The sequence below is a fragment of the Ictalurus furcatus genome, chromosome 20 (genome assembly GCF_023375685.1).
Source record: "Ictalurus furcatus strain D&B chromosome 20, Billie_1.0, whole genome shotgun sequence".
NCBI lineage: Eukaryota > Metazoa > Chordata > Actinopteri > Siluriformes > Ictaluridae > Ictalurus > Ictalurus furcatus.
In genome coordinates this window covers 17,200,293-17,217,658 of record NC_071274.1, presented here as the reverse complement: position 1 = coordinate 17,217,658, position 17,366 = coordinate 17,200,293, and the positions used below count along the sequence as shown (strand labels likewise).

The 17,366-nt window shown below is 38.9% G+C and overlaps 1 protein-coding gene across 1 annotated transcript; it reads right to left on the bottom strand.

Moving 5' to 3' along the window:
* Positions 1-4,006: 4,006 nt before the first annotated feature.
* On the bottom strand, positions 4,007-16,815 carry rab31 (RAB31, member RAS oncogene family). The gene is made up of 7 exons (XM_053651260.1): positions 16,572-16,815; positions 14,440-14,519; positions 12,043-12,124; positions 8,108-8,179; positions 6,581-6,687; positions 5,917-6,026; positions 4,007-5,089 (listed from the first exon to the last, which is right to left on the bottom strand). Exons 1-7 carry the CDS (start codon positions 16,605-16,607, stop codon positions 4,992-4,994), a joined length of 585 nt encoding a protein of 194 aa, XP_053507235.1. The 5' UTR covers positions 16,608-16,815; the 3' UTR covers positions 4,007-4,991.
* Positions 16,816-17,366: the final 551 nt, after the last annotated feature.

Genomic DNA, 17,366 nt, shown 5'->3' with positions numbered 1-17,366 from the left:
TACTCATTTTCCTGACATTTGGTAATCGGTTCTTTTTTCCCCCTTTGCATTTGTACAGTTCCGCCCTTCTTGCATTAAGTAGTCCAGACGAGTGACGGGCAGCTCAGAGGAAGTGAAGAAACGCCATAATACTCCCCCTCGCCGACCTGTCACACACATATTCTCAAACAAACACTCTTAAAATGAACTCGAAGTACCTCGGGTATTACAGAGCCAAGCATGAGACAAGAGAGAAGCCAGGAGGTCAGTGAGAGTGTTAACTCACACACATGAGTAATCTACACCCAACAAAACGCTTATTACTACAGGGACAGTATCTCCCACTCCAGACCACTCCTCAACACGATCACCCTCTGATGTTCTTCAATGACTCTGTCAGGATGATACTTAGTACTCCTTGAGGCTCAGATAAATTCCTCCACACGGCTTCACACACTTGATTTGGTCCTGGACTGGATTTAGGGGACCCGAGTGAACATTTATGAACAGATTTTACTCATCACTTTCTCTGAGCATCACAGATGTAAAACCTAAAGAAAAAGCTATGTGGTCTAAAACAAGCCAGTGATACCGTTGTATGAGAGAAACAGATGCCAGAGTTTATACGCAATCGATGTGTTTTCCTGCGCGATTTTGATTGACAGGATATAATCGGCCCTGATCATTTTGTTTTTAAACTATCGCCCAATAGCGTGAAAAATAGCCTTTATTGGCCGATACATCGGTGCATTTCTAGTTTTAATCGCTTTCTAATTATCATTCCCATTAAAATTATTTATTGATAACTTGACATAGGTCTGTTCTATTTCAGGTAGAATTGTCAGCTTTGGTTTCTCTTTCAGGAGCAACCATTTTTGACCATTTTCGGTGGCCAAAATTTCGGTTTATTAACGTAATGTTATGTTCACGTTAATAATGAATATTACAATGGAATAATTCAAAGAAGACGAACACCATTTCTTTCACATTAATGAATTCAAAACATTCTCCATTTACCTTTGCAGGAAGAGATGGCAAAAACAGCAGCACCAGACAAAACATTACTAAAGTGAGCTGGAGGACGAGGACGGGGCTTCCAGGCAGTGTGGGGTCATTTAGGAGAGATCCAAACACCTGCGCAACTGTCAGCCATTCAAGATTCACATGTGGACTGGTTGAGCTGTCTTGTGTGTGAACGCATTGGAAAATGTTTGAACGTTTTATGGAAGGTCTTTCATTTAGCAAAATACCTGTTTTAGAAGAACATTTCTGTTCTCTTCAACACCCCGGGCCCGTTAACAGAAGCCGGGCCTGACCAAACTGTACTACCGACCTCCAACCAATCAAGACAAGGAGGTATCTTTACTGTACCCCCCAGTCAATTCAGGAACTTCATCTTGCAAAGGCAGCGCGTTTGTATTTGTTTTAGTAACGTGGCTTTGGAGGAAACACTGCAACAAGGCTGCATTTGTTTAAAATCTAAAAGCAGCTTTTGGTAACTTTGAACAAAATTGCTGACCATTAATTCCACCAATATCATATCGCCTGGAATTGGAGGTGAATAACACATCACAGAATTTCCATTATAATGTTTAATGTTCTCTATAAAATTAAATACAAAAATGCAAGATAACGTTACTGTGCATATTTATTAACAAACTGCTTATTACAATATGTTACTCTGATCAGCATTCAGATGTAAATAATTTATGTAAATAATAAGGGCATTGTTGCTTATCGCTAGTATAGGCAGAATTGGTAATTAATGCATCGGCATACATAAAGCAAAAACATCTATGCTTTGGTCATTGTGTTGTAGCAGATAAGATACGGACAAGACTGATATAAAATAACACACACAGCATTAAGATTTATGTGTTAAATGGTTTGTGTTTTTCTCAGGGTTAAATAAAAAGTCAGTGTTTTTACAGCCCGTCCTTAATGCTATAACTATTTAGGATTTCATTTCCACACTCTTAATTAACCTGCTGTTTCAACTGACTTCAATTTGCACTCAGACTCTGATCTCATTAGGTGTCCTCTTTGCATGCTGAAAATACTTCCAACATACTTCGTTAATAATCCGGATAAAAGACAACAAACACAAACCAGTGACACAATAAAGGCGTTGAGGACATTATCAGAGGGGAACAGACCTCCCATCCTCTGACACAGAAAGAGAGAGAGACCCGGCATTATGTATTTCTGTTTTAAGATTAAAACTCACACTGCCCCCTAGTGGCTGTTCACTAATCACAGTCTTTAACCTGGCAAAGTGCTTCTGATTCGGATTAGCGGAAAAAACAAAACACAAAACGTATTTATAGTCATGTGCAAACGTTTACACCCACGTAGGACAAAATGAAGGCAGAATATTATGTATGAACTCTGCCAATTATCAAACTTGGATCTAGGCAAAATGTTGACATTTTTTTTTATAATTTTGAAACTTTTTCTGCTTTATGTTTAAGATTGTTGTCTTGTTTACAAGATACACAATTTTAATCAGTGACCAGGGTCACTGGGGAACTGGAGCCTATCCTGGGGACACTGAATATGAGGTGGGGATACAAGTCCATCAGCAATAATACACACATTCACACCTAACAGCAATTTAGCGGTCTCCAATCCACCTACTGGCGTGCTTTGGGAGTTGAAGTAAACCAGAGAAGCTGGATATGGGCCAGAACAGACAGTAACCAGCCAGAGTCCAGGACTGAACATAGACCCTGGAGCTGTGAGGTGGCAACAATCTGATTTATTTTTTACATGGGTTTAATATACACTTACATTTCCCCTATGCAAAAACCTTGAGGTTGCAAACATCTGCACTCGACCGTAAGACTAATTAATATGTAACAAGTAAAATGTAAAACATACAAAATTTTAGCGTGAACAATCTAGAAATGGACAATGCTTAATTTAACAGTTTCAATTTCAAGCGTACTTGATAAATACATCAATGCCTGACTGCTAACACCTACATGTTAAACACTGTATTGACTTTTCCAACTACATCTGTGAATACTTAAGGCACCTGAAGACTGCATGCACATTCAAAGCACAATGCTAACTACTGTAAGTGTTAGCGGCTTCATCTCTTACAGTACCGCACTTTTAAGACACTTCATGGATTAGTAATAATTACAAGTATTTTGTATAATTGAGCATCCTGTACAAATTATTGGCAGCATTTATAAAAGACCCATACATTGGTGCAGAATTGCACAATAGGTTTTCAGCTATTGACTTCACACCTGAAGAACGCACTCGCTTCTTACAAATATTACAAATCCTACATGTATACTGCTGACGTTTTCGGCCACGTGCTCGAACGCTACATGACATTTAAACAGCCGAGGACGATGATGAATGATGAGAGATTATAAAACAGGAATGATCATCATTCTACTTGGAATATGTCTCCTGGTAAAAATTTCATTAGTGCACCGAATAGGAATACTAAATACTTTAGGAATACTAAAACTGTAAATCTCATATTTAACATGTGTAGCGTTTCTTAAGCTTATTAAGATGTATTGACTCCTAACAGGCTATTATATCCTTAACCATCTACCTGTGACTGAGCACTGAGCACTGGCTGCATCCCATCTGGTTCATATTTACCTCATTAACTTGGTTTCGATTGAAATAGGACCTCTTAGTGTGCTTTCACTCGGGCCGTGTTTATTTATTCCGTTTGAATGGAATCCAGGTGTGTTTTCTCCCGCAGTGTGATTCGTTTACGCAGGTGAGAACACGGCAATCGTGCTTGGGTGCGGCCCAGAAACAGCCGGTCCAACACGTGCATTTTGAGGCGGTCTCGGTCCTCTTCTAATTGAATTCTATCGCTATATGATTGCAGTGAGAAAGCGAATCAACCCAAATACAGGAGGTAAATTAAATATGCTGTGTATTTTGGGTTTCAGGTGGCCTTTTTTTATTTTGTAGATGCGAGCTGCTAAACAGAGCTACGAGGTGCATACTGAACCAAAAGACAGAGCTGTAGCCTTGCAGGCATGCCATGTATTCTGGATATTTGAACCGTATATAAAATACAATAAACAAACTGTTTCGTCATTTAAACAAATCATTTATCTAGCCTCGGCTATGCGTTCTCCGTACTCAGGTGATTTATGTGATTTCTATGTGTGCTTTGCATTTGCTTGTTACTTTTTTCGTCGCAATATTTTTGACCGATGAATGAACGAAAGAGTTTTGCACGTACACTCCCAAGCCTATAAACCCCTCATCTTTTCACATTTATGTTTAATTTTGAGCACTGTGAACCCAAACTAAATCAAACAGCAAATAGATCAATTTTGCTCTGACTTGGACTTGGTAAACTGACAAATCTGTGTGAATCTGCCTTTAAATTTACAAGCGACACTGTGATTATATTCTACATATTGTGGATATTATAGCTGTCAGTTGAGAGAGCTGGTAAAGTACCTGATTATAAAAGGCTAATGTAAACACTCTGAGCAGTTTTTAAAACCATTCTGCTTTCTGATAAGTGTTAAAAAAAATCCTAAGAGTAGGACTCATGCTTTTGGGGTTTGTTTGTCTTTCGTGTCGTTATTAATAAGAACATCTGGACACAGCCAGCTGATACTGGACCAGCATTAAACAGAGACGGACAGCACAATCAGACTTCAGGGTTTTGTCTTCTTTTTTTTTTTTTGAGTTCTAAGTTGTTCAGGACTGTGAAGTTACAGCAATGGAGTCTGGCACCAATGCTTTAAGATCTATGGCTCTGCTCCTTATGAAATGAATCTTACAGAGTTAGCCAGCTAACTCTGCTCCACACTGAACACTGGAAATATTCTTCAATCTGCCTTGTGTCTTTTTGTAAATTCGTTAAGCTACTGTATGCTTAAAACTGCTGAATCTAAACTCTTTTCACTTCAGCAGTAAAGTCAGGCTAACTTTAGGTTACAGGTTATGATGGTTATAAAGCTAAATTAAATATCCATCTATAAGGAAGAGAGCAAGCCAAATTTCTCACTCCTCTAACAGCAGCGTCTAGCTGATGGAAGCGGCTGGCGCGTGATCTTGAACGACTCGTTGCTATCCACGTCTGTGTTCTCCAGCGGGGGGATCTGCCGACCTGCAGAGCAAACATTTGGATATTGATTACCGCACGCTGCATTCCTGCATCTCCTCTGTTCGCATGCTGGTAAGTATACACTACCAACAGTTAGAACACACCTGATCTCAGAGGGGTTTTCTTTACTTTTACTATTTTAAAATATTCATTAAAACATGAACACTATGAAACAACACACATGGATTTATACAGTGACGAAGAAAACAGTATTCCTGATGAAGCTTTGCACACTCTTGGCCTCTTCTCAACCAGGAAGCTTTGCTTAAAAGAAGCTCATTAATGTTCTAAATAAAGTTCTAAATAAAAACTACTTGTTTGGGGATATAATTAAAAAAGGACTACTTATTAAAATACATTTTAATTAAAATAATAAAGGGATACATATATAGGCGTGAAATTCCGAATTTACATTTGTCTTAGAAATCTAAATTTGTCTTAGAAACCTAACATAAAGACATTGTGTCCAAATTTGTGTCCAGTCTATACATGACAAATGATTACATGGTAGAGATGTGCCTTGTTCCTAATTTTAATATTTGAATATCCATAAAGGTTAATGAGGCTGGTAGTGATATTATAACTGTGTTCATGTCTTCATAGTGAACCAATTAACGGAGATATTAAAATCACAACAAATCTTTACAGTTATAATATCAGCACAATATTTCATCCCTACTATAGCAGCATGCACTCTGCTATCAGTTACTGAACTTAACTGTCCATTACACAAACACCTTTAGGAAGCGGATATATGATATCAACTCAGTACCTTTCTAAGCTTAGGTGATGACTCCAGGCTTATCGGGATCAAATCAAGCAACACTTACTAATACTTTGAAAGAGTTCCTCAACATTGACAGCATTTCTAGCACTGGTTTCGATGAATATGGCTGCGATCGACTCTGCAAACTCCTTGGCGTCTTTTGTGGGAACTTCCCTGCAAAGATTGCGAAGCAATCGGGTCAGCGTCGCACAAAACAACTCCAAAGCTGTCAAACTGTGCTGTCCTCAATTTGACAGGGAATACAAGTCTAATAAAAACGGACAGGGAAAGTCAGTCCATATTCATGATCTTTAATAAAATAAAACAAAACAAAACAGATCTAACCAGTAAAGTCCAGGGTTAATAAAGCAGTATATTTAAACACATAATACTGGGAGATTGTCTTATTATTCAATAATGCTATGTTACATTAATTAGGCTATTAAAAATTCTAGGCTGGATAGCTAGCCACCTAAATGGTTCATATGGGTTGTTTCTACAGTCCTAGATTTTAATATTCACCTTGGTTAGATTGGTAGTTCTCCATCGTTTGATCCATACATATCCCTATTTTTTACAGTTCCACCAGTGGGTCTGATGACTGACTGATACCACAAAGTGTAAACTCTAGGCAAAATGTCAAAGCCCTACCCAAAACTTTTTAATATCTAAACTCATTCTAAACTGCAGAGGGACAGCCAGGAAAACTCAGACTGCTAGATGCTCACCGTATATCACCCAAGTCGTTCTTATTTCCTGCAATTGCCACCACAATATCCTCTGGGCCATGTTCCTTTAGCTCCTTCACCCACTTTTTCAAGGTCTGGAAGGAGTCCTGCAGAGAAGAAGAAACTTGACCAACTCTTCAAAGCCACAGTAATGTATGTGCAAATCCATCTTGTGCCTCTATGGAATGTATTCTGTGACCATGTGAATTGTCCTTCTATACATAAACCGAGTAGATACAGTGAGGGGAAATAAGTATTATGTCACTTTTGTTTTTATTATTTAAAACGATCGACCGATATAGATTTTTATAACTGATACCAATACAGATTATTTGCATATTTATGTGCCCGATAACAGATATGCAAAACTGATATTTATTTATAGTTTTACTTATGTTTTTGACACAATGATAACAACACCACTGAACTGAATGAACCATTTAATTTATAACAATGTTGTCAATTTCCCTTTCTCCTTGCATACGAAAAAAAAAACAACCCTCTTATTTATACACCAAAAAATAGAGGGGTCTGAAAGAGTGCAAAAAAATTAAAAATAAAGTTCACTGTTACTAAAGTGTCTTTAAAAAAAAAAAAGCTTTGATGAGGTAAACAGATTAAGCGACTCCATGAGTTTGTCTCTAAACAGCATATCAAGCATTTATGTAACACATCTCATTTGTGAATTATGGCTGTGTTAAATAAAGCGCAATTCTCAAATTCTCATTCATCAGTGGATCCGATCGTACAAAATCGATATCTGATTATGGAAAAATGCTTAAGATTATCGGTCGAGCTCTATTCATAAGCATAAACAAGGTTTTTTGTTTTTTTTTTTAAACTAAATGGACGGGGGAAAAGTACACCTCAAATGACCAACATTATTACCGTTGCATTAGTACTAATGTTGGCAATAACTTCAAGACATCTATGGCAAGAACTAATTAGGTTTTTGCTGCATTGTGATTAAATTGTGGCCCATTCCTCTTGCCAGATAGTCTTCAATTCCCCAAGATTATGAAGATCGCTCTTATAGACTCAGGAGCTTGACTAGGACATGCATGGCCTTCTTGAAATATTTTGCCCGCATGTTTGGGGGTCTTTGTCTTATTGAAACATCTTCTCCCCACATTCGGTTTCTTCACCGATGAGATCAAATTCTCCTCTAATATATCCCGGTACATCACTCCATTCCTGTTTCCTTCAACGCCTTATAATGCCCCAATAACGTTTGCAGAGAAACATCCCCAGATCATGATGCTCCCACCTCCGTACATCACTGTGGGCGTGATATTCTTGGGATCATATGTGCAACTCTTCTTTCGTCAACATGACGAGCTAAATTATTGCCAAAGAGTTCTAGTTTTGTTTCGTCTGACCAGAGTATATTGTTCCAAAGAATTTTGATTTGTCTAAATGTTTAAGATGCGCATCTCTGTGCTTCTTTTTAGTTCTAGATATGTGTCCAAATACTTACTTTCCCTTAAATTAAGGCTAAACAGTGTAAAACTGTGCAGAGGAACTTACCAGTTTGGTAATGTCATACACAATGACGGCAGCAGCAGACCCTCTGTAGTACATCGGGGCCAGAGAGTGAAACTGCAAGAAAGCAAAGCATATATACTGTATTTAAAGGAGGTTACTTAAATAATCTTAATCTATTAGAGAGTTCATAATTCAAAGGGTAAAAATTAAAAGCCATTATTAATATTTGGTCTGTCGCAAAACATGGTTATTTTCACTGTTCTATATTACATTTGGTGCCGCAATCTGACAACTGTCTAGTCCACGAGTCGACAAAAGAGGAAATACCTCACCAAGAATTGCGTATCTCATGGTTTCTAGTGATGTCATGCACTTGCAACATCAGCGCAGACAACATACCTGCTCAGCATTTTCCACACACGCTAACACTTCCATCGAAATCAGTGAATAAGTCAGACAGACAGAGAGAGAGAGAGAGAGAGAGACCTCTGGCCTCAAGCATGCAGAACTAAAAGCATGTGGTCACTGTGTGTGGGGGTATAATCACAATACTATTCCTGTAAAGACAATACTGGCATCTGCTCATGGATGAATTCGAATAGTCATGTAATTGTGGGAATAAAATGGAGCCCGTCCATATGAAAGACACATGAAGCACAACAATTACACCCTGAACATTCAGACAGAGATTTTAGATGCAAGCATCTGCAAGCATCAGTTCTCTTTTCATTTGTCACCTATATGTATGTCTCATGTCAACTCATTTTCATAATTAGCTTCTTACTGTTATATATAGCTGCTGCAGTGAATTTATCACGGACTACAACAGAAGGAATACTTTAGCTCTTTCTTGGTTAGAAGATTGATGAATTTCGGCTGCTTTCTTCTGGCGGATTCGAGTTGGGGAGGACTATATTTGGTAGGTGACATCAATCCTATCAAAGTACCAATCAGAATGAGCTGGCTGCTTACATCAGCTCCGCTTTTCACTCTCAATCATGATGCGAGGGTTGCTTTTAGTTTTTTAAGAAAAAGGTAGGAGAGAATCCTGAAACAAAGATACTAATGAGATGCATTATACTGAATTATTGCAAATCTCAGGTTTTCTAGGGTATCGTTTAAACTACATTATTATTATTATACAAACACTAGTATTAAGTCAGGTTGGATCATGTTGAAAAAGTAAGTATACCCATTGCCTCAGAAGCTAGTATTGCCCCATTTAGCAGAAATAACTTCTTGTAGGCGTTTTGCATAATTGTCCACCAGTCTCTGACATCATCTGGCTGGAATTTTTGACCACTCTTCTATGGAATACTCTTTCAGTTGCGAGATGTTTGAGGGTTTTCTTGCATGTCCTGCCCGTTTCAAATCCCCAACAACATTTCAATGGGATTCAAATCCTGGGTTTGACTAGGCCATTCCATAACCCTCCATTTCTTCTTTTTGAGCCATTCCTTGCTGGATTAGCTAGTGTGCTTAAGATCATTATCCCGTTGAAAGGTCCACTTTCAGTCCAACTTCAGCTTTTGGACAGATGGCCTCACATTATCTTCAAGCACTTTTTTATATGATGCAGAACTCATAGCTAAATCAATGAATACAAGCTGTCTGGTCCCTGAGGCGGCAAAGCAACCCCAAACCATAACATTTCCACCACCATGCTTCACAGTTGGTATGAGGTGCTTCTCCTGAAAAGCTGTCTTTGGTCTGTGCCAAGCATGTCTGCTGTTACTGTTGCCAAACAACTATCTTTCATTCGTCTGTCCAGAGCACATTATTCCAAAAGGCCTGGGCTTTGCAAATCTCTTTCTGATGCACTTGCACTTTGACACCAACAGCTGCAAGACTTACTAGCAGATCCTTTGATGAAATTTTGGGGTTCTTGGAAACATATTTTTGCATCAGACGCGCTGCTCTTGGGTTGAATTAGCTGGGACGGCCAGTCCTGGAGTTCATTTGAAATCTGTGTCACTTGTAGATTATTTTCCTTACAACAGAATGATAATTTGGAGATCTTTTTAAATCCCTTGCCAGACTCCTAAGCATCCACAACCTTTTTTTCTGAAGGCCTTACAGAACTCTTTAGATCTTGGCATGATGACACCACACACACCAATAACAAAGGGAACACCAGACACTAGATATGAGAGGGGTAGAAATAAGACAGGTTCCACCTGCACTCCCTAGCAGCTTCTGATCACTGGCACCCAATCTTGATCACCTGATTCTAATTATATGGATTTGAAGGTGTGATCAATGTAGGGATGTACTTACTTTGTCATGTTGACTGATCTTTTTTTTTGTTGTTAATTTAAATTATTAAAATTGATAATAAAAATGTTTGCTTCTCCAAATATTTAAAAAAACAACAACAAACAAACAAAAAAAAACAAACAATTTCCACGGGGTGTATTTATTCACATGACTGTGTGTGTGTGTGTGTGTGTGTGTGTATCTGATAGGTTTTATAATTACAACTGGCAGATCTCTACACACAACGTATCCTTGGTAATGAAGGCTCGAGAGCAAAGAAAACATAGCAATGAGAGTTGCTTCCTTATTTTGTTTTTTTGGTGCTTTACATATACATTACGTATTATATCCCTTTTAATGACAGTATAGCAAAAATGTTTAACTAGCTATACAACTACTATAGTGGAGTCTAGAGCAGATTTTCTGATCTTGATCTTATATCTTATTATAGAAACCTGTATAGCAATGTGAATTACAAAACGAGGGACATTAAACAGGACGGGGGTAATGAGCAACAGGAAAGTGCAATTAGTTAAAAGGAAAGTTTGATTTGAGGCTTGTATGGTGGGGGGGGGTATGGCGGGGGTTTGATTGTCAGCAGAGGATTCTGGTAGCTCTCGAACTAGGCTTTAATTATTGAACACTAAACAGTGAATATCTCTCTCAAAACAAAAATAATGTTGTGAATGCAACTATAAATTCACCTACTCAAAACTTATAATCGAGTGCTGGGTTTTGCAGAAAACAGATTAAACCCGGAGTGCACAGTTGCGCTTTCTCCTAAGAGTAGGTTGTACGGAAACATAACTATGACGCGTCCGGTGAAGATTTGGGGTATTCTCACTGGCACGAGACTACAGCATCAATTAGTCCATCAAGCATCAACTCACATAAAGGACCACAGTTAAATGTAAGGGATGATCAGGGATAAGGGATGGGCAGTGGTAGTTAAGGTGTTGGACTACTGCTCAGAAGGTCATGAGTTCAAACACCCAGCACCTCCAAAGTACCACTGTTGGGCCCTCGAGCAAGGCCCTTAACCCTCAACTACTCAGATGTATACATGTAAGTTGCTCTGAATAAGAGTGTCTGGCAAACGCAGTAAATGATTGTGCTTTTTTTTTTTTCCCCAAGATGGCCTTGAGCTAACGGCTCCCAGTCGGCTAACAATCAGAGTACTGAATCTGAAATTTAGTGAATTGCTACAAAAAACATGGGAAAACTTCATGGTTTCGGCATGCAATAACAAAACAATAGTTTATATTAGGATTAGGATTCTTTGGACTGTTACATAATACATGTTGGAATTATATTACTCATCTGTGAGGTCTACATTCCTGAGATTCAGAGCTGGATGCAAAAGAATCAAAGTTTTTGAAACTAAGCAGACCAAAAAAAAAATCTCTCTCTTATCTCTCTACAAAGAGTGCTGTCTAACCCCAATGTGGGTGTTATTTTTTTCATAAACAAGCATGTAAATAAGTTAATATTAAGAACATCTGATTATTATGAGTGCTAGAGGGTAGAAGTATTCCTCCACAACCTCATCTGTCTGAATGTCCCTTTAGACTCAGAAACTTTGTTTTGAAAACAGCATCACTTTTTAAATAAAACCAGCCTCAAAATGTTCCAACACACTTAACATGCGGTATTTGACGTTCACGGTTGCAACACGACATTGACTGCTAGGTGTACAGAATGTATACAGATGAGATGCTCACCCTCTCCTGCCCTGCCGTGTCCCAGATCAGGAACTTGTGAAGCTCATTGCCGCAGGAGACCGTCTTGGTTAAAAACGACGCCCTGATACATAAATACAAAACCATGAGCTGTTATGGAAACAGTGTGACACATCATACAGTGTGGATGAGAACAGGAGGAAGCTCTTTGAACTTCTTTGTTATTGATTTTAATCGGAAATGAGCAGGAAGTATAGTCTTTTACATTCTCACTCCATTTTTAACACCACAGTTGATCATTCAGCGTAGACGCAAAGCAGACACGGATATTCACGTTCTCTACATTCATGAATTGTAACTGTTACTACTGTGTAATGATTTTTCAATATATCATTGTTGTACTAAAGCTAAACTATCAACATGTCTGTGCGTTCTCTACACTCATTAAGAATACGTGGACCTACAGTACACAGAAATGCAAACTGAAAACACTCAATGTCCTCTTCCCGAATTCAATCCCGCTCTTTTCCCTCCATTCACATTTGCCATATTAAAGGTCACATCGAGGTCATACAACCCTATGTGTTTGAAACGTTAATACAGAGCATCCCTAGCCAGGATTTGTCAGAAGTAGAAACGAAGGGGAGTTCGGTATTTCTGTATCTAGGTTTCATTTTGTCACATCGTCTGTGATTTATTTAACAGTGGCCAATCTAGGCAAAAATACCTTAAGAGCTATTTTATTCATAGTGCACGGTGTTCCAGTTCTGCTTTCAAACTTATCCAGTCACTACGTCATCCTCTAATAATTAGCATAATGAACGAGAATACAGTAGGTTATGCCTATTTTTCGACGTCACAAACTGAGCTCACAAGTAAAACTCCTCAAATCATGTTTATGGAAGTAGGAGATATGTAAATTTGACACAGAACCAATTTTTATAATCAGAATAAGCCAGAAGTTTCCCAAACCTGCAAGTAAATGCTCCAATGTGTTTGCCTAGCCCCAAATTGTGATTGGCTAATTAAGCTAATTACAAGTGTTAAAAGTGTTTACACCTGACCATCAGAGCCTTATATGATTTCTGAGAATGCAATTCCAGATGTAGTCCCTCTTTGCTGTTATAATGACCTCCACTGTTCTGGGAAGGCTTTCCACTAGATTTAGCGTGGCTGTGGGGATTTGTGTAAATTCAGCCACGAGAACATTAATGAGATCAGGCAGTGATGTCGGATGAGGAGGCCTTGGGGTGCAGTCAGCGTTCCAGTTCATCCCAAAGGAGTTCAGTGGTGTTGAGGCCAGGGCTCTGTGCAGGCCACTCGAGTTCTTTCACTCCATCCTTGGCAGACCATGTCTTCATGGAGCTCGCTTTGTGCACGGGGCGTTGTCATGCTGGAACCGGTTTGGCCCGTTCGCGTTAGTGAAGGGAAATAAAGACATTCTAGACAGTTGTGTGCTTCCAACTATGTGGCAACAGTTTGGGGAAGAACCACATACGGATGTGATGGTCAGGCTATTGGCCATATAGTGTATGTAGATTAATGCATCTTTATGTAGCCCAAGGCTTGATCCTCTCCTGATGCAACATATTCGGCTATCATTTTAGCTATGAGCTCTAGTGTTACGTAAAGACGCTATTTAAGTTACACTGTGCAGTATTTTCCTCAGTGTTCTCACTGTTTCTAGCATCTGTTCAAGCTAATTAATATGCCTAATAAAATATTTCCTACCAACAGCCAGACCACATCTTCGGTGCACATGTATAGGGATTCAGAAGAGTACTACACACTACAGACTCGAGGTGCTCTACGCCACCGAGAGATATATGAACCAAACGTAAAGCTTTCTAACAGGCCACTGAAACTGCTAAATGAAAACAGCATGGACACATAATCTGATTGTCATTGGCTGTTATTGTCTGATCAAAAACCAGAGAAAAATGTACATATGGAAAACTCCTCCTAATGATGATGATGATGATTTAATTACGTAAATGTGAGAACAACCCAGTGCCACATTTATGAAAATAAAAAGATGACTGCCAGATGTTGGGATGTACTACAATGCACTACAGATCTCAACAACGCTACATGCACACAGCTTATGTGTTACATTTTCATGCAATACCCACAGTGATTTATTGTAGTGGCTCATTTGGGAGCAGTAAATCATGAAGTACTTATCTAAACCATTCTGAGACATAAAAAGTTCCTTACTCAGCTGTTCTGGGCTGACTCATGAAAACATCCGACACGGTAAGCATTCCAGCACCAAAGGAGACGAGATGAGGCTGGTTTTGCCGCTAATAAATCAAGCTTATGAGCACATTTCTTTCAACGGTTAATCATGAATTTCGGCATGCTAGACCTTTAAAGACACACCTGGGTCTAATGCTGGGTACAATATATGAATTTATATGTTCCAAAGCATGTACTTACCCAATAGTTGGGCTGATGTTGTGATCAAAGTGGTCCTGGACAAATCTGCAAACAATACTTGATTTCCCCACGCCCGTGTCCTGCGTTTTCAAAAGAGGAAATGGAAAACAGGATTGTTTGGGGGTTTATTTTTCTTCCTCCAGGTCCATTCAGGAGGAACAAAAACATTTCTCAGGCACATCATTTTTTTCAAAGCATAGCAGGACCACAAATATGTGACCACGTCCCAAAATGAATACTGACGTACTAGTGGCATGCAAAATCAGCACACTAGGTAGTGTGCTACTTGGCAGTTTGGTAATCAGATTGGGATGTAGCCTGCGTGCTCTCTGGCTCAAGCAGGCCAGATGATGATGATGATGATGATGATAATGATGGTGGTGTAAAGGCTGGTATACATTTTTACTGTGGACATTCCTGAAATGTGATTTTCTGCTCAAATGGGCAGTGTTGCCAACTTAGTGAATTCCCGCGCTAGATTTGGCCACTTTTAGACCCCTTTAAGTGACTCAGTCTAGTGATTTTTGAGCAGATGTTAGAAAGGGTGCTTCACATTTGCAGGGTTGAGTCCGTTTGAATCAAACCCTGCTGTGTTTTCCTCTTCAGTGCGGTTTGTTTGTGCAGGTGAGAACACAGCATTCGGACTCCGGTGCACACCAAAACAGCTGGTCCGAGACCATCTCAGTGAGGTCCAATCTAACTCTAACGCAGTGAGAAAGTGATCCGATCCAGAATCGGCCCAAATAACAGGAAGTGAAGCAAAAATGCAGTCTGCTTTGGGAAGCTACATATGAAAAACTACTGCTGATTAAAATAATTTTTTTCCCCGTTTCTTAAATGTGAAAACAACACTGTGCCACCATTTAAAAAGATGACTGAGATGTTGGGATGTGCCAGTGTACTACAGACATCAACAACCTGATGTGTGATGTGATGTGCCATGAGATTGGGACTGACGAACAAAAAGAGAAAATAAACAGTGCATGACACACACAAACACTTTTAAACCAGTCATTTCTGTTCTCTGAGCTTAGATGACTTTTACGACTTCTATACGCACTTGGTAATGGTTTATTTGCCTTTTTCCATCCTTGTTTTTTATAGCTTTTGGATTCTAACTAGGCTTGCTGCGATAGTCTATGTTCCCGGTGTTGGGGCCACACACAGATTACACGTGACGAGAGTGAGGCGAGCTGACTGACGAGACGATGGCGGAAGATTTAGTTTCAAAAGTTCTGTGTTTAATATGCGAGTTTGTCATTGTACTGTTTTTGTAGTTGTGTTTTTCATTAAGAATAATAATAATCCCACTATTCAAGCAATTGCCGCCTCCGAATTGCCGCTAATTCGAAAGCGAAGTGCGTTCATAAAGACACCAGCCCCTACCCACGGTGATACCGGTATTCCCGATGTTGTCACACGTTGTCAAAATTTCCTCGCCGTCACATCCTTGATTCTACCCAAACAACCCAAAGGTATAAAGTTCACTCTGATTTGGACTCGGGAACTTAATACTAATACGTGTGAAAGCACCCGACTTCTTATCTGTGAATTATAGACCTGACAGTTCCTCAACTTCATCTACATCAGCCGAGTTCGATCGAGTCTCAAAGGATCCAGATGTTTCCTGTGAACCTTGCTGGCATGTCTTCAAAAAAAAAAAAAAAACCCACCCAGAAACACATCCTAATCATATTTATTTAGTACACATTATCTATTCATCCCAAATAACGTATTTGTATTCATTAATACTACCTCCCTAATAAATAGTTCATTTAGTCTTTTCTATTCCACTCCAAGTGTCTTAAGGAAATCTTCCTTCTTTCTACATGTAACACTCTTTGATATGCAAATGACCATGACGATACAATGAATATGCAGATTAGGCCATGGCGTCACCGGTCGACTTTTAACGACTGTTTTTTTTTTAAAGCGTTAATTAGGCTAGCTACTTTCCCCTCAAATATGTGAATATCAGAATGGCTTCAAATAATCAAACCATAGCACGTTTAATAGCTAATTACAGTTGTGTTGAAGACTGTTTAAGACGAGGGAAAACAACGCGTTTTGTTCGGTCGCTGGATTTCTAAAGAATCCGGGTAGAAGAATGCTGAGGAAGTTTTTCCACTTACCCCTAGAAGACACACTTTCAGCTCTCTTATGGCCATTTCAAAAACCCCTACAACATCCGAGGCATTATTACCCGTCTCGTTTATTTGTTTATTTTTTACTTTGCTTTTTATTGTTTACTGTTTCTCTCCTGCCGTACTTCCAGCGACTTTTTCTTCTATAAAACACACACCGTAGCCATGGCCTGCGCTGACCATCGTCCTCGCGCAGCTAACGGAAACTCACCGAACTCGTCAACCGGGTCACGTGACCCTCCTGTTACGCATTACGTAAACCGAAAAGAGAAATCCTGAGCAAACACGCAGGAGAAGAGTGCATCCATTACACTCTACCCCCGCCCCCTTTCATGTAAATATGTAAATACATTTTTCAGAATCAAAAATGTTTTTATTTTCAACCAACCTGCATTTCAATTTGAGAACATTAAAGTTTTTTTGTGGTAAAGAAAAATAGCCGAAATATTAATTTATTCATAAACACAGTTATTCTCATGACTGAGGTTTTTCATTCATAAATGTAAATAGAGTTACAAATATCATGTTTTTTTTGTTTTGTTTTGTTTTTAAAAAGAATTTATCTGGGGTTTTTTTTTTGTTTTTGTTTTTTTACATCATAAATGTGCACTGAAAATATTGAAGGTGCCTTTATTTAATATTTTTATTTTATTGAGTGATTGACTGATTGGTTATTTCTAAGCCTCTGGTTTGACTGTTGTCCTAAACTTGTTGTATATTGCTTGATTAAAAACAAAACAAAACAAAACAAAAAAAAAAACAGTTGAACACACTCATATATTC

What these genes read in the sequence shown, in the direction of transcription:
- rab31 (XM_053651260.1), bottom strand. Translation starts at nt 16,607, where the DNA reads ATGGCCATAAGAGAGCTGAAAGTGTGTCTTCTAGGG. An exon ending in TGAAAGTGTGTCTTCTAGGG is followed by an intron (nt 14,520 to 16,571) that starts GTAAGTGGAAAA and finishes TTGAAAACGCAG; the next exon opens with GACACGGGCGTGGGGAAATC. An exon ending in ACACGGCAGGGCAGGAGAGG is followed by an intron (nt 8,180 to 12,042) that starts GTGAGCATCTCA and finishes GCTTTCTTGCAG; the next exon opens with TTTCACTCTCTGGCCCCGAT.